Genomic DNA, 22,617 nt, shown 5'->3' on the forward strand with positions numbered 1-22,617 from the left:
ATGATCTCTAAAGGTCCCTTCCAACCCCTACCATTCTATGATTCTATGATTCTATGATTCTATGATTCTATGATTCTATGATTCTATGATTCTATGATTCTATGATTCTATGACCACAGAGGTACTAGGAGAAAGTGGCCTCCCAGCATGGCGGGCACTCCTCTCTCACCTCAATTCAGCAGTTTGTGCTATTTCAGCATATACAAGGCCCCCAGATCAGGTACAGTCTGGGGTAACAAAAAGGTGAAAGTGAAAGACACTTGGATGAGACTAGCACGGAGCAGGTGGTGGGACACATGCAATGAAACAAGCCCTCAAGTTTGCTGTTATCGTCTTTTACCAACCCTTCTAGTTCATATTATGTCTTTTGGCTGCACTATTGAAAATGAAATCAAAGGCAGGCAACTGAGTACTTTCTATTCCACATCCATTTATCTTAGAGTATCCCTTGCTGGCACAAGGAACACACCAAGCTGGTATTGCAGCAGACTGGAGAGAGAGGTTATGTTAGGAGATGTTTCACTAGCTGCTCTGAAAAATATAAGCACAGTAAGAAACATAATATTATGGCAAGGAAAGGGAGATTCAGTGTTTGGCAGAAGACACACTACCAGTTCCTAGGTGTTAAATAGGTGTGAGTATGCCTTGGTGATCACAGCAGGCTCACAGTTAATTCAGTATTTAAAGACACTGACAACATTATATTGAATCTTCTTGAAAGGGCAGAAGTGCCATTTACTAACAGAGATTAAATAAAGCCTGTGTACAAAGACTGGAATGAAAAGTAACTCGTTTTTCTCGATCATCTGATATCTTTACCAAGGGCAGACTCAGTCTTTTAACCCTTTTTGCAGAATGCTGTTTCTGTCAAGACAGGTTCAGAAAAAGAGTAGAAAATTAATTTCTAAAAACCACCCATAAAGAAATAAACCATAAACTAAGCACAGTGAGGAAATACATTTTAGCCTTGATAATTAAAAAAAAAATCCAGAGAAGAATGTCATTGTAAGACCACTGCTATTGACCTGCCCTGCTCTGAAGAAGTTTATTTTTCTGAAATAAGAAGTATATGCATTTTCAGAGAGAAGTCACCTGAACCATATGCTGCTGAATTTCACTAGAAGTTACACTGAAAATATATAACACTCAGATTTGTGATGACTTCCTTAAACAATTCTTCCAATACTTGTCTAGGTCTCTCATAGAACTGAATTATACTTCAGTTCTTGTAACTACATCACGTAACATATTCCCCGTTTTCGAAAACTTTTGGCCATTACCATGAGGTAGGTGAAGATATCAATCTAACAACAACAAAAAACCCTTCTTTAAGCCCAAATCAGATGGACTATTATACTCTGTATCAAAAGCTTTGTGCATGCAGAGTCCTTTATGGCTACCTGAAAAAAAGGTTCAGGTCTTTTCTGCACATGGAGTAAGATGCAACCACAGGACGTTGACTGATGATCTTCTTCCCTTCTGTCATGAGTTTGTGTGGAGCTGCTTTTTGCTTGGTAACAGGGGTAGGGAGCTGCAGTGCTGATCCCAGTAAGCAGTTCTCAAAACACCCCCTGGCTCTGAGGTTGACCCACCTCCAGCCTGCCTGGGCCCATCTGGTGCCTCTGCCATCACCCTTTAACAAGACAAATCTGCAGTGGAAGAGGAGGTGGAGGAATGGTACAAGATGGAGGTGGTTATGTGGACCCCACAGTTAGAGAAGGAGGGAGGAAGGAAGCAGGAGTGCCGGACCACAGACCCCTCTGCAGCCTGTGGTTGAGAATACAGGCTGTGCGCCTGCAACCCATGGAGGGCAATGGCAGGACTGAGAGCCACCAGCAGCTCCAGGTGACTGTGCACAGATGGGCGAGAGACTGTGTGAGGAGGTGGCCATGGCACAGGCCGTGCTGGAGAGACTGCATGCCACAGAGCAGCCCCACACGAGAGGCAGAGAGGAGCTGCAGCCCTTTGGATGGATGCGTGTCAGAGTAGCCCGTGCAGGGCTGCCTGGCCTGTGAGGGACCCTGCGCTGGAGCAGGGAGGACCAGTGAGGATCCCACCTGCCCTGAGGAGAGACAAACAGCAGGAGCCATCGGGAACAGACTGACTGAAACCCCCATTCACTGCCCCCCTGAGCCACTAATGGCGGGAGGCGATAAAGACACGGGGATCAGGGCTCTGAGCTCAGGAAGAGGGAAGGGGTGGGGAGAAAGTGGTCTTTAAGGGCTTATTGTGCTTTTCATCATTGTACCGCTGTATTGTTTTCTGTTTGTTATGTTTGGGGGTTTTATGTTTCTGGTTGGTGGTGCATTCAACTAATATCTGTTTCCTTCCCCAAGTTGAGTAGTCTTGTCTGTTTCGCCTGGGACCATAAGTGGCAACTGAGCCCTTCCTGTCCTTAGGGGGTTCCCAAGGCCCTCGGTATTTATGGCTGATCATGGTCCCTTGTTCCTAGACTGGCCTAAACCCAGATACCTTTCAAACTTCTTCCTTGCACACGGGATCTAGAGAGATTTCCAAAAATGGAAACAAATTTGTATCCAACCACCCGAGCCCAGGAGTTGGGACTCTCAAACCAGCACTGAGACACAGGAGCAGGTGGCTCAGCTCAGTCATGCAGCAGGCCTGAACAGGAAATGTGTTTGGCCAAAGTCCCACTAAGGCACCTCAAAACAAGTCTTAAATAGTTTTCCTAGTCCTCCACACAGGTGTATTTTCAAAGTAACACTTGAAAGTAAGCAAAAGAAGAAAGATTTTCTTGGAAATGCCAAGAAATTCAAGCTACTGAGCAGGTCTTGCACAGCTGTGGCTCTGAGTAAGAGCTATGCTACGTGTCATTATGAAAATACTCATAACAGATTAACCATCAGAAAAAGAAATGGGTCACTGTATTTAGAGTATTTGCAAATGTCCAAAGTAGGAGCTTTCTAGCACAGTTCTTCAGCCCTCACAAGAAATTATTTTGGTCTACTGAACCTTTGTGACTTTTAATCTAGAGATGAGAAAAGAGGTGATTACATGGTGTGTGCTTCTTCATAAAAATACAGCTTTATTCCCTCTTGTACACTGTCTAGTTCTCAACATACAAACATTGAGCTTTGCATGTCTGCCTTTGGAGATTATTTCTTCCTTTAACACACCTGTGTGAAGTACTTTCTTGTGCCATTAGTTCAGTCCTGTACTCTGTGTTCTTACGCCTAGTTAAAGATTATGCTAAACAAGTCATCTTCTCCCTCAGTGTTTCTGTCTTTCCAGTATTTTTAGATGATTGTGTTGTGCTATAGCTGGCAGCTAATACAAGCATAATTGTTAATGATTTCATTATTTCCTTCTGAATTCCCCAAAGATTTTTCATTGCTTTTATCTGAATTCCTTCTGGATTTATCTGTTGACTAGGCTGTTGTTACAGACTAGTAATGAGGTGTCCTGGCTAAACCTGGCACATTAGGGCTGAATAGAAAGGAGACCTTAGCCCTTTCTAGGACAAGATATTTGTGCCTAAGCACTTCATCAACATACAGGACACTTCTGTTGCTTTGCAAACTCAGGGTTAATTTACTACTAATGATCACATAATGTATTTCTTTGGCCCTGCAGTTTATTTGTTTACACTTTCCTAAGATGATTCATAGGGCTAATCTTTTGTTTTACTTCTGACTCTGATTAAACAAGATGATGCACATATTTTGCTGTGAAGTTGGACACTGAGAATTTAGAGACTTCCTAGAAGAGCTCTGGACAGTGGGATAGGCGAGTGGTGGCCTACCCTCTTCTCTGAGCAAAAGGATGAGAGGCTGAAGGGCAGCATCGATCTTCATTTGAGAAGACAATCAGACACAACATCAGTGCAGAACTTGACCTCCATTCACCTTTCTGGGCTGTGACTAGAGGGGAAGGTGTTGCTTCCACAGCTGTGTCCTAAAATCTGCATCAAGAATCAGAGATTTGTTTGAATGGTGCAGGTATTTGATACCACTTTTGTGTGTAATGCCAAACCACTCTCAGGCTTGTCCTTCCAGATTACATTTCTGGTGACAGTACTGAAATATGGAGATTACTTACAAGGAGCACTTGCATTAGAAGTTTGGGGTATTTATTCCTACACTGCAGGTATTTGTGAAATTAGGACATTTGAGAGGCAGTACTAGTACCAAAACAAGACAAAGCAAAGCGATTATAATCCTTCAATGTCCACCTCCTCCCTCAACTTTTCTGTTGCACTGTGTCAGTGTAAAATACATATGTGTCAGAGGAAAATGGTATGTTAATTTCCATTTTCCAAAAAAGTCAGCCTGTGCCCTGCCAACCACATTTGTGAAGAGTCATGATAAAAATCAGATTATCTCTATTTCATGCAATACATTAAGTATTGAAGTGGTTCTGCAAATCAAGTTATTAAAAATGCCCCAACCCTTCATATGATTTGAAATACTGCAGGGCTACTTATCTGCAATGTCAGATGGATATAAAAGTAATCTCTTTGTCCACAGGCAGAATATGCTTTACAGTTTTACAATTACTTATATTAATTCAGCAAAACAATTTGCCACTCTTCTTTCTAATCACTGATGTGAGGCCAAAGTCACTCCCACCATTTTCACAGAGGAAGAACAAGAAAACTGTATAGATACAGAGCTGACTGGTGACAGGTGCGAAAACCTACACAGTATTGTTTTCTTATTGTTTTCCCATGACTTTGAAAAAACCCACTCAAGAGCACAGAAAGACAACTAGGGCATGGAGCACTAGGAGGAGGCATAGCAGGACTAGATAGAATTGAGGCTCTCACCCTCACCCAGGCACCTGCTCTGTGGGAAATTGACAGATACAGTTCCCTTTAATCATGCTGAATTTGTCCCTGTCACCCTGTGCACTGAAATCTTCCTGGTGCAGGAGCACACTGCGCAAGGGAGAGTGCTGCTGTTCCTGCTAGAGTGGACCAGGTATGGCCCCAGGGTCCAAGAATAACAGAAAGACCACCCTGGCCGGTAGAAGCCACAATCCCATCTCCCACAGCTCCTATCAGCTGGCTACAGACAGGAAATCCTCATAGCCTGAGGTATGCGAGGCAGGATGGCAGCAACTCCACATCTCTCATACTAGTTCCCAAATACAATGTCCTATGGCTTGCAAGGCCCCTGGCAAGCAGGACTGCATAGTGGGACAGTCTGTACAGGAGATGATGGAGCCTATAATGATGCAAATAAGAGACTGACATAAATCACAGAGCATGGAAAACTTTCCAAATCTTGCAATGAAAAGCCAGGGCCAGAAAGATGGAAGAAGAGACAGAGCAATGCCAATATCTGCTGGAGGAGAGCCTCTCCCATTTGCTTTTAGTGTTATCCCGACACTCTCAAATTCTTTCCCCCCATGCCAAGTTACCCAGCAGTGACCAGAAGAACAAGAAGGCTCAGATGTACTGCAGCAAGGGCTGTGGCACTGAGGCCTCCCAACACGCTGCTTTGCAACAGAGAAATGCACAGCAGGTGTGAATAGGGGACCACCATGCACCCAGAAGCACCTGTGTGAATTAGCAGCATCCTGATATGTAAAACACACCCTATGGCAACACCAGAGACCTCACTGCCTGCTCTTCGGCAGCCAGACTGTCCCCAACAGCTGCCACCTACTGTGACCTAAAAAAGAGCCCACAAACACCATAAATTTCAACAAGACCATCAGCTCTATAGTACTTCTAAAATACTTTCCTTTTTCCAAGCTTACTGTGCAGCACCTATCCTTAACTTCTCCACGTGTCTCTCCTTCCTGTAGGGAAAAATAATGTATCTAGACTTTGCCACAGTGCAGAAACTCACTGAAAAGCTTTGCCACCTTGCTCTTTGTAAGTGCAAGGTGGTCCACTTTGGTGTCTGCCAGTCGCTACCCCAATGGCTCAGTAACCTCAAACCTAATGTAGTGCATTACTGAGCAGATTGCCTCACAGACCCAGGAGGTCCCAACATGCCGTTCCAGCCATCAAAAGTAATTCCCAAATCCTCCTCTTACAGATTTGTGTACTAATCAGGTGAGAGGTTCTTAAAAATAAATGACTGGATCAAACCTTGTGTCAGATCATGCACAACTACAGAACTCACATGGTATAGAGCTATCAAAAGAGATGCTGTGACAAAACAACCAATAAACTGCCTCAAGTATAAGTTTCCTAAAGGCTCAGCAGCCCAGTCACTTCGTCTGGGCCTCCCCAATGCTCAGAGTAGGGGCAGCCAGCAAGAGAGCACACCATGCCCAGGGCTCTGTGGCCACACTGACTGGACACTGGCCCCAGGCAGCACCTGTAGAACAGCATCCACTGTGCTAAGGGGCCAAAGCATCCCTGGGGACACCAGGGATGGTGTCAGGCCTACAGGAGTGAAGCCTACTTAGCATTTTAGTCATATGAGGGAATAAGTCCTGTGGAATAAAAGGAGGAAAACTGGGTTAGACGTGGTTAAAGGGGAAAAGAAAAAAAAAAAAAGAAAAAAGAAGAGTGTTGCCTTGTGCCTTGGAAACCGCTGAACTTAAACGTGCAGTAACCGGGTCAAATTCGGATCTCTGTATGCCAAAGTAAAGCCAACATAATCTCTTCCGCAAAAGGGCCTGGGGCAAGTTTTACAGTACTTTGTTACGGAGTAAAAGCTGCAGGGCGAGCTCACCTTCACATTCCCCCTGAATTTTGCGTTGTCCCCGAGGGAACGGGGAACCAGTGGGCGGGCGGCGGGTGGCAGCGCTTCGGGAAGCGGCAGAGCAGGAGCCGCGGAGCGCGCCCAGCCGGTGCCTTCCCGGGGGACGCGAAAGCGGCGGACTCACCTGCGGGGCGGCCCGAGGCGGCGGCGACGGGCGGCTCAGAGCTCCCGGCACGCACCCCAGGGCTGCCGGGGCGGCGGGCGGCGGCGCGTCGGGCCGCCGGGAGTGCTGCCCACCGAGCCCCGCAGCTGCCGGAGAAGCAGGCAGAGGAGCAGCAACAGCAGCAGCAGCAGCAGCAGGAAAAGCGCCAGGTAGAGGAGCAGGTTGAGCTCCCACTCCATGCCTCCCGCAGCTCGCCACGGCGCGGCACGGCTTCCCGCGGACCGCCCGGTGCTGATGCCGGTGCCGGTGGAGCTCCTCTCGCTGCCCGGAGCCTCCTCCCCTGCGGCAGGGCGGCCGGCGGGCGGAAGAGGGCACCGGGCTGAGGGGCTGCGGCCGGGTTCCCGCGGAGTCAGTCCTGCCTTCATCCCCCAGCTCTGCGGCACCTCCCTGCCCGGGCAGAGCAGCACCTGTGGTCCAAGCCGGGGCGCGATGACATGTTGCTTGAGCACAGCTGTCCTGTTACGGCAACGATGCTACGAGACCCCCTTCCACTGCCAAGAGCAGCTCACTGAGGTGAGTCGCTTCCAAACTCAGCCTCCTATCCAAACGGAAAGGCCAACACAGCAGCACTCGCAGGCAGCATCCATCCTCCCTACTTTCCCACCCCGTGTTTCACACTTGTCCACCAGCACAGGCCAACCAACTCTGAACTTCATTGTTCAGAGTCTTCTCTAAATGTCTTCTGGAAGACATTTCAGAACCATCCCCTTGGCCAGGAGTGAAAACACTTGCCAGATATTGCCATGGGAATGGAAAAGTTACTCGGATTTTTGGCCACTTGACTCAGATTTTGGTAAATTAAATAATTGTGATGGACCCACCAGGACTTTTGTTCTGAAAATGACAAAAAAACCCATATTTGAAAAATACCTGATGCCCTTTGTTATCCTGTATTGCTAACATCTAGCTGTTAGTCAGGTAACAGAGCCACAACCCTCAGAGCCAAGGATCAGACCAGAGTTAGATCTGGCACAACCCAGTGGTTTCTGCACTTGCTTACAGAAACGCTCTGCTCAGCGCATCAGCCTCCAGACTTTAGCCGACAGGTTAGTGGTGGCTCACTGGCCCCTCAGGACAGCGTTGCCAATCAGAGAAAAACATCAGACTTATTTCACACTCCCAAACTCTTGTATATATCCTCCCCCTACTTCCCCCTGCTCCCCAAAGATCAGTAGAGCACCGAAGCTGTGGGAGAATAGATGAGGCAAAGGGGGTGGAGGGATGTCAGTTCACTGCTATCCTCAGGGAAAACCCTACCTGCACTTTTTGGGTACCATCTGTCCCCGTGCCCTCATAATTCACAGCAGATCACATCACATCCCCAGTGTTTCCATGGATTTACAAGCATTGGAACTGAAATTTCACAGAGTGAACGTAAGCACTGCTGCATATATTGCAAATTTTGTCAGGTCCATAGAAAGTGTGTAACTTCCTCAAGAAATATATTAAAAAACCTCTCAAATTCTTAACATAAGTACAGCACTATAGCAAGTTTGAGAAAAGGAGATAACAATGTATTGAGTTACCACTTTACACAGAATCTGCTATACTTATTAGACCTTTAGAATAATACTTTGTGATAATGTTCAATAAACAATTTGAAGTAATTTGGGAAAAAAATATTATTCACTTTCTCTTAAAGTAGCTAAAGTGAATTCTGACATCTTCATCAATACCATGGAAACCATTAGCTGGAGAGGCCAGCATCTCTCCTTTTCCAGTGTTCATATATCCCAGCTTCCCTCTCTCAGGCACAATAATCATAATTCTCCCATTTCACTTGTATTATTAGTGAGGAACAGAACTACTTGAACCACAGTCTTCTTATCAGCATCGATTCACTAGGAATTGAGAACTAGGACCTTTAGGAAACAGGATAAGATTAACCCTTGCAGAGATGCAAAGAATATTGATCAGAAGCTCAACGACAGACAGGCTACTCTTGTGCAAGAGGCACCGGTGAGACTCAGAGTGTGAGTGGCCATTGTACACGAGAGCAGGTACTTCTAAACCCTGTAACAGTGACTGCCTTTTAAGATACAACTGTAGATGTGAAACTGTATTTTAAATTACCTAAATCAACACAAAGATACATTGAGTTTAGGGTTGTTTGTGGGTTTTATGATCAAAACAGATTTCTGAAACTTCTTCATGCTGTATGGAAGAGAAATAGTTTGGGGTTTTTTTAACTATTAAAACGTTCTGCTTAATCCTACAACTAAATAGTGCAGTCTGTTTCTTACAGTCTGAGCAGGGAAGTATAACACACAACTAAACAGGCAGGAGCACTAGAATTCCTCCGCAGCCCTACCTCTCTTATAAAGGAGCAGTCAGACACTACAGAACAATGACAACAGAAATACTCAGAAATCATGCATGTGCATACATGTTCTAAAATGCATCTCCTGATTTAAAAGAAACCTTTTACTGTCAAGATTTATCAGTCTCAAAACAAGTAAACCATATAGAACAACAAAAAGACTAGCCTGGAAATGATCGTGACTTTCAGTGTTTCAAGTAACCAGCCTTGGGTCAAGATTAATTTCTGGATCGCAACAGACACTTGGAAGCTGAGAAATAATCAAAAAGAAATGTTCTGATTTAATGGTTTAATTCTATCATTTATTATTTATCCTGCTTCTCCTGGGGCTGACACTACCTTTCCTGCAATTGCACCAAGACGTGCTGTTCGAACAGGGTTACAGCTGGTGACACTGCACGGGCAGAGTCAGATTTTCCTCACGTGTTTGTAACCAAACATACGTATTTATTCAGTTTTCACTGTGTCACAATGGCGCTTTGGAGAATCTGAGAATGGGGATGATCCTGGCTTGTTAGAGCTGCAAAGCTGGACAGATTCAATTCATAGGCAGCATAAATCCAGACTGCACTACCCAGGGTCTCCTTAGTTACTTCTTCCACCACTACATCGATATCAAGAGTGAATAGGCATTCAAGACTGCTAAAACTGTGGACTTTTAGAAAGGTTGCACAACACTGAATTATTCAAAATAACCCAAGTGCAAAAGGGAAAATTACCTCCCAATATTATGAAATGTGCTATCATCTCTTACGGATCACATGTAACCTATAAGCTTTTCAGTACCCTGCATCTCCTCTGTGTTGTAGGAGTATTAATATGCAGCATGAGGTCACTTGGACGTGGTAGCAGTTAACATTTTCTGTCTGATTTTCCAATATTAAAAAAAATAAGCTTCCAAATCAATATTCACTTCATTTTCACACTCCAAAGTTCTTGTATCAAGCCAGTATTTAACCTGTCTGCCATTTAAGACCAGGATATGAGAAAGTGCTTTTTTGTTTTGTTTTGTTTTCTTACATCATTTTTCATTTACTTTGCCTACTCTGCAAGAAAGCAAACTATAATTTCTATTTTAACATGAACATTTGTTACTTTTTTCAGAGAATTTGAAAATGCTTCTAAAAGGTTTGGAAATCTGAAATGCTAAAATCTTAATCCACACTTTGGGTTTGTATGTTCAGATCCTTCAATTCCAGCTATAACAATTTTGGCCTAACATGACACTCAACTTGGGAACTGTTTTCACTTAATCAAGAGAAATCATGAATGCAGTTTGTTTAGAGACAGAGAAATTGCAGGATGTGGAGAAAGCAGACCTCTTGGTATTTAGCCATTGTGTTGAGACTCAAAGCTGTACAGAATTAAGTAACTGTTCTCATACAATGGCAAGACATCACTCTGGCTATTTCAGTAGCTCTTCGGTAGAGAGCAAAACAGGCAGCAGCAAAAAAGAAAAGGGTGTAATTTCTTTTTCCCCACTTTGTTGCTTCTCTAGAATGCAGCCTTACAAGTCCTTCCTGCTTTCCCAAAGGAATTGCCGAGAGCTGGGAAGTGCTGAATGCAGCAAAGTCTACAGGATCAGAACTTTTGGCAGGATTCTTTGGTGCAAAAGTCATAAGAGTAATAAAACTCAGGAGACTATGTGAAGGCTAAGTAGGGGTGGAAACTGCAAGAATATTTTGGGGTTTACTCAGAAATCTAGATTATGAAAGATGATCAAACAAATACCCAGAGAGTGGATGAAGCAGAAGTTACTACAAACTTACTTTAAGCTGGTATTTGGATGACTTGCTGACAGTTCCACGTACCTTTTTTTGAACAAAATTACTTTAGCATATATATCAGGCAACTATTTCCCTCAATGTTAGTTGTGCAAACCGTGACGTCTTCCTTCTAACACAGGCCAGGTAGTGAGCTTGTTTAAGAGCTTCCCTGGATCAGGGCCAGCACACCCCACACCTCACGGCACCAGGCTGGTGTGCAGCCCTCACTGTTTGTGCTTTATTTCTTCTGGCTGTATTGCTCTCACTGATTACCTATCCTCCCACTCGCATGGAACTGTATCTGCTTCAAGGTCTCAGAGACTTTCATAAAAACAAATTAGAAAGGATATTACTGTATCTGTGCAGAGCCTTTCTTTGCCCCCAAAATCTTATCAGCTGCAATGCTGTGTATACATCATGTTGTATATGCATGTGTAAAGGTGTATCCCGGAGGCACTGGAGAGAGGACTTGCAGCTAACCAGCAAAGGCACATTACAGTTAAGGTTACCAGGGAAAAAGAAGATACATTTTTTATTTATTTTTATTAAGCCATAAAATGTGGTTGCTGGAAGCTTGCTGTCAAGATGCTGAGGTTCTGATGCAGTTTGCTTTTTTTTTTAGTCTTCAAATGTGATTTTCCTTCATGGCTCAGTTCAGTAAGATAATTCAATTCAAGCATTTCAGCCTACAGAGCCCTCATCTCAAAGAAAGAAATGCTTTTCTGTGAGCACAATAGATCATTAGGCTCCCCTTTCTGACAATTCCTGCTTTAGCCTAAGTGTCTGTGAGTTATTACTCATTTATTCACTCTGCAGCGTAAAACAATCATTCCTTTTCTGTCTAGTTTTGACATCCAGAGTATTTGTATTTCTCCATTACAATTGTAACTCTGCCTTTCACCATACAGAAATGTAGTAATTGTTCAATTTCTATTTCATTAACCTATCATATTGACCTCATTTACCATGTAGCCTACTTCAGATTTCTAGTGCTGTCATAAAGGAGGCATAAAGCCTATTTAATTTGTGCATGAAATTCTTTACTCTTCCCAGTGCACGTGCATACACAAGATCTGCCAAGTAGACTTTGTGCAAAGTAGATGGCATGAGTCAAAAGAGATCGATGATTTTGAGTCCCTCACACATGACTCGGCTTCCTTGAAATCACATCCAGCTCCTCCTGAAGTTCATTATCAACTTCTCTGTGTACCGATCTCAAACAAGAACAACATCAGAAGCAAAAATCTACCATACCTGCTTCCCCCAGCAAGATATGATATGATATACTGTCATGATAGTAATATATACCTAATATAAGAAATATAGTGATACATACAACATATAGTATATACAGCAGTATTAGCACTTTTGGAAATAGTTCTGACACAATATGTATTAATGCAGGAAATAAATGCAAATGATTGACAACAATGTTGAATGTTCTGGATTAGTGTTAAAAATGTGACTCCTTTGAAAAAAATATTTAATTAAAATTGCTATAAAACTTCTTTTTGTGAAAAATCTATTTCTGTGATTTGCCAAGCAACAAGACTGCAACTCTTCACCAGCCCAAACACCCAGTCGCTCACTTCCATCACACGGAGTGATGCGAAAGGGTGCTTTGCCACCAGCCTGAGAGATTGACAGTCTGACAGTTCATTGTGAGAGCTAGGACAGCAATTTTTTCCACTCTAGCCTCAAGTGCAAATCTCAACATATGCCCAGGTTGACATTGTTATAATTGACGAAGAGTAACATAGCTTAGAAGGCACCTACAAACAATACAAACCCTCCTAAGGTTGTTGATGGTAACTGAAGAGTTTCAGAATTTAACTGCAAGCCTTCAGTAATGAATATCATCACTGAATTGAAACAATAAAAAGGGCAAAACTAGCCATGATTTCTACCTGAAGACCTCCCGTTAAACTCCAGTTTAAATACCCTATCAATCATATGACTGCATTGAGAGAGAACCTTACACCAAATGTTATCATACTCATGGCCTGAGAAAAATTGAAAGTGTTACATCATTTTGTTCCTTTTTATTGGTGTAGTGCCACTGGGGAAAATGTGTGTTTATTTTTGTCCCTACAGAAATATGGTCTTTTAGTAATCTTGTCAATATTCTTTTACATGGACTATTTATGATATCCACTAATCCTAATCTGAAAATATAGAAACAGCATGGAAAAATCAGACAGCACTTGCCCTCACTCACACAAACTTGTCTGAAATTACTTTTTCGTTTGCGCTGGAATTTCAGCACGTTAAGGTTTAAAACGCCAGCACAGCTGACGTATTTCAATGTTTTTGTGTGAGAAAAGTCAGAGTGTCTGGTATCTAACATTGCCGGGATGATACAGTAATTGATTCCATCAACTCAAACTAGGCATAAAAGCACCCTGCAAAGGCTGTACGTTTTTACTTATGGGCAACACTTCTGAATGAGAAAGGATGTTCGTCTGACGAACGCGAAGCCTTCGCTGCATTTCTGCCTGCAGCAGTAACTGCCTCGCCTGCGCTACCAGGTTGGCTGTTCTCTAGAGGCTGCAGGAGCACGCACATATCGAACGCTGGGCACTACAACAGCATACTCGAAATGTCTCGGACGCTTTTTGTTGTTGTTGAACTCCAGACGATCACCTCGGCGAGCGGCACTTCTCTTTCGGCCACGGCCAGCTGCAATCTCAGGGTAGCTGACTTCCAGAGCCGTGGCGTAGGTTGCAGATGCGACGAAGCAGTTCCTTGTAGCCATTACGTAGCAGGCTGCTAGGGGCCGAAGGGCCGCGGGCCGCTGGCGGGTTGCGCGAGCCGCCGCCGCCCCTCACAGCCGCCGCCGCCGCCCCTCACAGCCGCCGCCGCCCCTCACAGCCGCCGCCGCCGCCCCTCACAGCCGCCGCCGCCCCTCACAGCCGCCGCCGCCCCTCACAGCCGCCGCCGCCGCCCCTCACAGCCGCCGCCGCCCCTCACAGCCGCCGCCGCCCGCGCCGCGGAGGGCGCCACCTGTGGGCGGGGCCGGCGGCGGGGTCTCGGCGCCTGCGCACGGGCACGCACCGCCTCGCGGCCGCCGCCTGGCGATGACGTCAGAGCTGCGGGCGCCCGCCATCCGTAGCGCGCGGCGTTTCTGACGGCCCGTCACCGCCATGAAGGCGACGCCGCTTTCCAACTGCGAGCGGCGGTTCCTCCTGCGCGCCATAGAGGAGAGGAAGGTGCGGTGTCGGCTGCCTCTTCCCCGTGCCCTTCCCCGTCCTGGGGCAAGGGGCTATTGTGGCTCCCCCCTGCCGCCGCCCGGCGGTAGGCCGGAGCCCGCCCGGTGAATGGCGCGGTAACCGGGCGCGTGTGTGTCTCTGGGCCCGCAGCGGCTGGACGGACGGCAGTGCTATGACTACCGGAACGTGCGCATCTCCTTCGGCGTCGACTACGGCTGCTGCATCGTGGAGCTGGGGAAGACAAGGTGGACGCGGGGGTAGCGGGGGCTCGGCCGGCGCAGGGGCCTCTCGGCTGCGGGCGGACCGCGCTGCTCATCGCAGGCCCAGGACAGACTGGCGGGAGATGCGGTGGCTTTCGCTTTAAAGCGTTGCGTTTCCAAACCTGTGGAAGCAAACGGAGTGCAAGGCATTGAATGCTAGGTGTCCGGAACCCCACTGAGGCCACAGTAAACACTATAAAGACTGAAACCTATCGGCCCTAGCAATTCAAGGATGGGAGTGTAGAAGAGAAGTGGAAAGGGATGGGGTTTCCATGTTGATTGTAGATGACGAGTAACTCATAAAAGGCAAAGTGAATGTAATTAACTTTTTAATCATATTCATTGATCTCACGCTATATTTTACATTTTTCCACAAATCAATTGGCTCTTTTTTCCCTCTGTGGAGAAGTAAAATATGTACACTTACATAAACATTTAGTTATAGATTCTCATGTGTTTTACCCTATTTTTCATCCTAAAATACAAGAGAATGTTCCAGTTTCTACATCTGTTTCTCAGTTGTTGACAGGAGTTTAAATATGTATGACAGGCATTGAATAAGAAACTATCAGGAGTGAGAAATACAAACTAGAAACCTGAAGGGATGCTCTTTCAAAGGCCCTGTTTTGTTTGTAGTGGTAGCAGCTTTTCCCTGCTAAGTTCCGTGACTTGGTGGTTTATTTACCTTGGCAGAGTTCTCGCCCAAGTCTCATGTGAACTCGTTCCGCCCAAGCCCAATCGGCCTACAGAAGGTATACTCTTCTTTAATCTAGAGCTCTCACCGATGGCTGCACCTGGTTTTGAGCCTGGCAGGTATGTAGCTGTCTTAAAAAGAGTGAATAAGGATGACATAATGGCTCTTATGTCATCCTATTTTGATATACTTACGTATATAATATAATCATATTTGCTTTAATTTTGTTTTAACAGACAGCCTGAGTTACTGGTAAAACTGAACAGACTGATAGAGCGATGCCTGAGAAATTCCAGATGTATAGATACTGAATCTCTCTGTGTTGTTGCTGGTGAAAAGGTATGAAAGCCTACTAATTTCAACTGGTTTTAAACTAAAATATGCCTACTTTTTATATGTATGCTTTTAAGGTGGTCTCTGTCCTGTCTTGGAAACCAGAAATTCTGATTCTAGCTTAATATAAAGATCCACACATATAACTTTACAGGTATTTGTAACTTAGACATCTGCATAAGCTCTCTGAAGTAGCTGGGACCCTGCACACTTGAATATTTGTTTGTCAGAATAAAGTTTTGTTTCTACCAAAGTGTTAGGTACTTTTTCCTAATGTAATCTAGCACACTGGGTATATTGGAATACACCAAGATCTTTCAACCTCTGAAGCAAAGACCTGAAGGATATATGCTGGTTCTTCTTAACGGTTCAGGAATTGAAATTGGTTTGAAAAACGGTAACTTCTGTAGGATCACATCACAAATTACCAAGTGGATTTGTATGTGGGTGTGGTGTGGTTTTTTTTTTTTTCCCTCAGGTTTGGCAAATTCGTCTGGACCTGCACCTGTTAAATCATGACGGTAACATCATTGATGCTGCCAGCATAGCAGGAATTGTCGCTCTGTGTCATTTCCGCAGACCAGATGTGTCCGTGCAAGGAGAGGAAGTAACTGTGGTAAGTTGTACCACATGATAGTAAATGTTGTGGCGTCGCAGCTAGCTATTACTTGTATGTCTAAAAGAGAATTGTTTGTGTAAGCAGAGAAACGCCAAGATGCTTAAGTTTTAGGGTAGAAGTGTTGCTGTTCAGAATGCGAAAGGATGGTAAGGAAGCCTGCAGAATACAGAGTTTTATCAGCTTCCATTTATAGGAAGAAATTGTAAAAAAATAAGTATTTTACAGTCAGGGATAAGGCTGGTGAATGTGCTCCACTTACCTATGTAGGTAGTAAACAGTAAGAATTGCATAAGAAAACTATTTCACTGTGAGGGTGAGGGAGCTCTGGCACAGGCTGCCCAGAGGGGTTGTGGAGTCTCCGTTTCTGGAGGTCTTTAAGACCTGCCTGGACATGTTCCTGTGTGACCTGATCTAGGTCAACCTGCTTCTGCAGGGGGATTGGACTAGGTGATTTCTAAAGGTCCCTTCCAACCCCTACCATTCTGTGAGTTAAACTGAATTTGTAATGACTAAACATTTGTGAGCCTTTTTTTTCCCTTTAAATTTTATTTTTAAAAATTGAATTTAAACTTAATTTCTTTATAGAGTACACAACTTTAAAATTAAATGTGCCTTGTAAATAATCTTCCTCTGGGCTAATTCTTTTCAAAGTATACTCCTGAGGAACGTGATCCTGTCCCCTTAAGCATCCACCACATGCCGATTTGTGTCAGCTTTGCCTTCTTCCAGCAAGGGTAAGATATTTGTCCTTGAACAGGAACAGCTGATTGCCAGTTCTGCAGAATTAATTTGAAACATAAAAGAGCCCTGAAAATACTCATATTGACAAGTCTTAAAACATTTTATCTGAAGTGAGATGCCATGGGGAGATATTTGTGTTCTGCACAGTGTCATGAACCGGTATGCCCGTGAACTAATTCCTTTGTTTGTTTAAAGGGCAGTTACCTCAAATTTTTATCTTTGCCTTATATTTAAAAACTTGATTCTAGGACCTATTTGTTGGTGGATCCAAGTGAACGTGAAGAACTCGTAATGGATGGTGTCCTTGTAATTGCCATGAATAAACATCGTGAAATTTGTACCATCCAGTCCAGTGGAGGGATTATGCTGGTAAAGGATCAGGTAAATCTTTGCCTTGACCAGTTTTCCTCTCATACATAAACTAGTTTCTGTGCTGTAGTCTTGATATTGAAATATCCATAATGTTTGGAAGCTTGTTGGGAAAGCAACACTTCGTTTTTCTTTTTTGATTTGGCTGAGGGAGCCTGTAAATTAATTCAGACTGCATTCTGATGACTAGCTAGAGGCTGTTGTATTGACCTTTTGCATCAGCAAAAGGTCATCCAGTCTCTCACACTAAGATGACACTAAGATGTCCTGTTTCATTTCATTTGTCACCCCTGTGATGTTGTAGTTTTAGTTAAAAACACCTTGTTTTCATGAATGAAAACTGTCATTGTATTTATAACAACCAGGTTCTGAGATGCAGTAAAATAACAGCGGTTAAGGTTGCAGAAATAACAGAACTAATTCAGAAAGCCTTGGAGAACGACCAGAGAGCTCGGTGAGTGTTTTTGGAAGAAAAGGTATTTTGAAGAGACATATTAAAAATTAATGTCATCTTATAATTTGGAAGAGAAAATTAGTTTTGCTTGCATTGGTTTTAAATAGCGAGTATTCAGATATTTGAACTTCAGAAACCATTTTTTAGTGTGAAACATCCTAAAATAACGTCTGTCACTGAATGACTAGGAAGGAAGGTGGCAAGTTTGGCTTTGCAGAATCTATACCGAATCAGAAGATCACTGCCTTTAAAATGGAAAGTGCTGCTGTTGATACTAACAATGTGGAAGAACAAGCAGAAGAAATCATCGCTAAAGCTGACCCTCCGTCTGAAGTGTATCTTTTCTGTTATACTATTCAGGGAAAAATTGGGCTCCCTGTTCCCTGCCTTAGCTGGGACCACCCAGCCATGATTTCTCACAGCTTGGGTAGTGTTACAGCCTTCAGAGGAACCGTCAACTTCAGATTGGTTTGGGTTCTCATCGCTTTTAGGTAACTTAATTCCTGGCATCCAGGGCAAAACTGAGGTCTGAAGTGACTGATTGTTACAGCAACTGGAGAAGTACTCTTCTCTCTCAGCTCCCCTTTGAGGATGCTCTCTCCTGAGGAAAAACAATACAGCTTTAAACCCAACTGGTTTGCTCTTGGAATACCAAGAGTTTACCAGCAAATACCAAGATTTTTCTTAACTAGGTCAGTTTTTCTAAACCAATATTGCACACTCCTGGGACAGCCCAAATTGGGGAAGGAATAGAAAACTCATGGGGAGACCTTGAAGAATCTGAGAAGGAGGAAGCAGTGGAAGAGGAAGATGAAAGTGAGGCTGCTGCTGCTTTGGAGTGTCAGAAAATGGAAACTGAGGATACAAGTATGATGACGGAAACTAAGAAGGGTAACTATTTTTCTTTTGGATCAGATATGCTTAGTATATCACTTCATTAACAGTCTAGAATTAAATTCTAAAAGAGGTCCTTATCAAGAAAGAACCATTGTAGCCACTTTCTACTTGAGAGTGACACTCATTTGTTTCTTTGACTTTACTTGGTCACTTCTCTTTTCTTCAAAAGAAAACTTGATTTCTGTGCTATTTGGAGGGCTCCAAATTAAGCACTAGCCACTCTGAATATGTCTTCAGAAATGTTGTGGTTGTCAGGTACAGAAGTTTTACAAAACTGTTCACCAGTTTGTGGTGGGTTTTTTTTCCAGATGAACCTATTGTATTGTCTGACAGCGAGGAAGAAGAAGTTGTCATTCTGGAGCCACAGGAACTACCCAGTAAAACCAGGTAACCGTGAGGGGAGATGAAGAGGGGAAAGGAGTTAGTAAGGACTATTTCTAGGAAGCCCAGAATCATAGGAAGGAAGGTCTCAGTTAATCAAGATAGTTCAAATTGAGCAAGTGTAAATCTGGGCTAGTTTGCTCCTGTCCCAGGAGCAGCCATCTGAAATAGTTATACATACTTGACTCATCTTCATCATTCTTAAGGGAGCAAGTGCATAAAAGTGGATTTGAATCAGCTGCTCTGTTAGAGATTCTGCATAATACATCATAGTTAATATTAAATTTTCTCTCCCAAAAGTGGGATTCATTGCTGTATCCCTCCTCTAGCCCTGGACACCCTCCTTGTGTTGTGCAGTGCATTCTCTAGAAGCTAAGTCTGAACTTTGCACTGATCTTAGTGTATGGTTGCCCTATGACAGATGATCAGTCGCTATTCTTCTGAAATAGAACTATTCTGTATGTGTCTTTGATTCAAATGTTGTTTGCTCCCAGGCCACAGAGCAGCTTGAAACAAGAAACTACAAGTAAGAAAGCATTTAACAAAAGGAGAAGAAAGAAGAGAGTTGCTCGTTAAAGTTATCATGCCTTTCAGCAATGCTGTATAATATCTAATTTGGTCTCTCATTACTGATCTTATTCTTGTAGATAATTTTATTTCCTCCCACCCCTTTTTTGGTCTTGCTTGTGTATATTTTATAAAACTATTGTACACAGCTTTAAATAAAAAAAAAAAACCCAAACCATGTAATTGAAATTTTGTGGTTAGCAGCCAGATGCAGCAGCACCCTCACTAGTTGAACTTGAACTCAAGTTCTCCAGCTTGAATGGCTGAGGGAAGATGCATTTTTCCTTAACAAAACAGCTTCTGTTGTTCCTGAGGGGAGTTGGGTATGGTCAGAGTTCAGGTGCTGAAAGGAATTAGGGCTCAAGTGTAATGCAAGGCCTTGAATGGAGAGAGCTATTGCCACACCTTGGGTTTCATACCTTGGAGTGGTCTTCAGCAGAGGAAAGGGCATATTGTGACTAAGACATTCTTGCCCATGTCCCTCCACATTTTACCTTCCACTGAAGCTGTTTTGTATAAAAATCATCAGAAATGCACATATTTAACATTGGCATGGAACTTTCACAGAGAAGGAATTTGTACTTCAGCAATGGAGTTTCTTTAAAAGTTTAATTAAATATTAGATGCAAGAGACAGGAGTGCTTCTTGAGCTCTATTCAAAGAATTGCACTCTGGGTTTAGAACAGGGCAAAGCAAAGAGCTGAGACAGTTTCCAAAATATCAGGTATACTGTTCTCAAACAAAGCAGCTCACATTTGAAACGTGAACATATTTACAAGAACAAAGTAGGACTATTTTACATATGACTATAGTAGTTCAGGAAATATGAAGAGGTGAGAAGTTATTGTTGTAGATATTACAGTCCCCAAATAAGGGTTAGACTTCAAGGTTAAGAAAGAAATAAATTTGCTGCCAGCCCCACAGAGCTTTACTCAAGCTGTGCTCTTTCAGAAAGGCAAAAAACGCAGCCCCATTCCTCCAGGAGTTATATCCATAGTGTCAGTTCTTCCAATCCAAAGTCACTGCCAGGAGTACAAGAAAAAGTGACATTTCAGGTTCTTCATACTTCTGCCGTACCACTTAAAACTGCTCCAGGAAAAAGAACAGCATTCTTCACACTGCTATTTCTCTCTTCTTCACATGTAACGTCTCCTGCCCTACCTTCCTTAGAGGCTTTATTGTCAAAGGACTAGGTGAATTTAAAGCAGACACGCAAAACAGTTTTACAGTACTTGGGACATGTTCACAGTTGAGCAGTAAGAGCTGGAGTCATCCTGTATTAACTTTGGGAAGTGAAGAGATGGGAAAAGATGGTACCTACAGCAGTAGGCAGAGCTGTTGGTGAGGAAGGAGGAACATTGAGCCATAGTGGGCAGAGATGCCAGCCCATGACTGAAGCTTTTTTTTTTTTGTCTCAGGCTGTAGAGGAAGTCATATCACTGTGCTGAAAGTAAAACTCAGGGAGCAAGGGAGAATTTCTGTGCTAGGGTAACAGCAGAAGAACTTTCACTGAAAACAGAGCAAGGAGGCATCTCATTAAACAGTGAATTAATACTGTAAACCATGGAAGTCTAAGTACTGCTACTTGGTCTTTTCCAGGGAAAAGAATTCATAAGCTTCCTTTAAATTACTCTTTCAGTGTTCATCTTTCTCAAAAACTTTCCAGCATGTCACAAAAAACATCAAAGGGCAAGGCAGAACCCAGTTTCTCAGGATGAGAACTCTTCAAAGAACGATTGCTGGGCAGCCTTTCCAAGGTCACAAACTGATGTCACAATGGTAGCAAACATTTACCTCTATATACAAACTCCCTCTCCTGCAAGATTACAGCATTTCCAAAAATAAGCACCAGTCATGATAAACTGCATGGTTTTATGCCGATTAGTTTTAGCTTTTCAGTGGCAAGCTAGTGAAATGAAACTAAATAAAGGCTATTGGGAAAACATGGTAGACCAATGAAACACATTTTGTTATCAAACATAAAAACACATACAGAAGTGCATCCTAAAAGGTTCAGATAGGCAAAAAAAAAAAAAAAAAAAAAAAAGGGCAGCCTCTACTGCAATACTTTTGTCTTGACTGGATAAGCCACCATCACTTGCTGAGGTTTGTGGAGGGCTCAGGCTGCAGAACAGGGTGGGGCATAACAGCAGTTAAGTTTTTAATTCCCAAGTTGAGCCACAGGAGTTCTCTCAGTGTAACATGCACTTGTCAGCTTAACAGAGGGCTGATGATTTAGAAAAAAAAATAAAGTACATTAAGTAGCCCACACCATAACAGCTGTTCAACATCTGTGAAGGTTTTGTACTTCGGCCTGCTGGTGGCCAGATAACCAGACAGCACTGAAGCAACTTCAAATTGAAGTGGCTGAGGCTTCACAGTGTAGCCCTTAGAAAAAACTTTAGAAACAAGTGCCAGTTTAAAAAGGCAGTACTAACCCTGGATGGTTTTAAGGTATTGGGAAGACCACTAACATTAGATGTAAAAATAGTTTATTAGCCAACCTAGAAATGGCTTATAGTTAAACCCACTTCCCACACACACACTGCTTTACATGCAAAGAACAGCAGCATTTACACAGGTTGAAGATGAATGTCCACTTGATCTAATGCAGATTACAAGCTAGTTTGCTCAAGTAACAGTTCCAGAACCAAGGAAAAATAAGACCAGTTGTTCTACATTTTTACTGCAAGCCACAGAGGAACCCTTTCCAAGCAAGAGGGGTGTACAGAATTTGTACCATTCTGCATGTAGCCCATCCACACCAGAAGACTTCCCCTTTTGAAAGCACAGAGCAGTAGTTCACTTACTGTCCTGCAGCTTAATCTCTCCACCACTCCTGAAGAGGTACTAGGTAAGCAGACTGATGACCATAATTCTTTTCAATAGATAGTGATGGGCGTTAGGGACAACTAACACATCAGTGGAAACTCCATGGGTTTAAATTAGTATCAGTTTGACTAGAAAATACCTATAGCAAGACCATTTTCTACATCCTGGAAGAAAGTGTGAACTGATATCCTAATTTCAGCCTTTAACCTGATGGGCATCTAGCCATACACTACATAGCCATTGAGGCATCCATTAACTGGCATATCCTAAAGAACCTCACAAGACTCCATTCCAGCAGGGTGTTCTCACAGCTATATTGTTTCTTCCAG

At 43.4% G+C, this 22,617-nt stretch overlaps 1 protein-coding gene across 2 annotated transcripts; it reads left to right on the top strand.

The window, feature by feature from the left end:
* Window positions 1-14,019: 14,019 nt before the first annotated feature.
* Window positions 14,020-19,614, top strand: EXOSC9 (exosome component 9). 2 transcript variants are annotated; one of them, XM_061994020.1, is made up of 12 exons: window positions 14,020-14,141; window positions 14,292-14,386; window positions 15,095-15,214; window positions 15,332-15,434; window positions 15,907-16,044; window positions 16,699-16,781; window positions 17,037-17,169; window positions 17,523-17,611; window positions 17,800-17,946; window positions 18,309-18,502; window positions 18,817-18,895; window positions 19,384-19,614. In XM_061994020.1, the coding sequence occupies exons 1-12, from the start codon at window positions 14,076-14,078 to the stop codon at window positions 19,463-19,465; spliced, it is 1,329 nt and encodes a 442-aa protein (XP_061850004.1). In that variant the 5' UTR covers window positions 14,020-14,075; the 3' UTR covers window positions 19,466-19,614. The 2 variants fall into 2 exon arrangements, with proteins under 2 accessions (XP_061850004.1, XP_061850006.1); XM_061994022.1 differs by lacking the exons at window positions 14,020-14,141; window positions 14,292-14,386 and adding an exon at window positions 14,393-14,718 and having other exon boundaries at window positions 19,384-19,612.
* Window positions 19,615-22,617: the final 3,003 nt, after the last annotated feature.

Source organism: Colius striatus, chromosome 3 (genome assembly GCF_028858725.1).
Source record: "Colius striatus isolate bColStr4 chromosome 3, bColStr4.1.hap1, whole genome shotgun sequence".
NCBI lineage: Eukaryota > Metazoa > Chordata > Aves > Coliiformes > Coliidae > Colius > Colius striatus.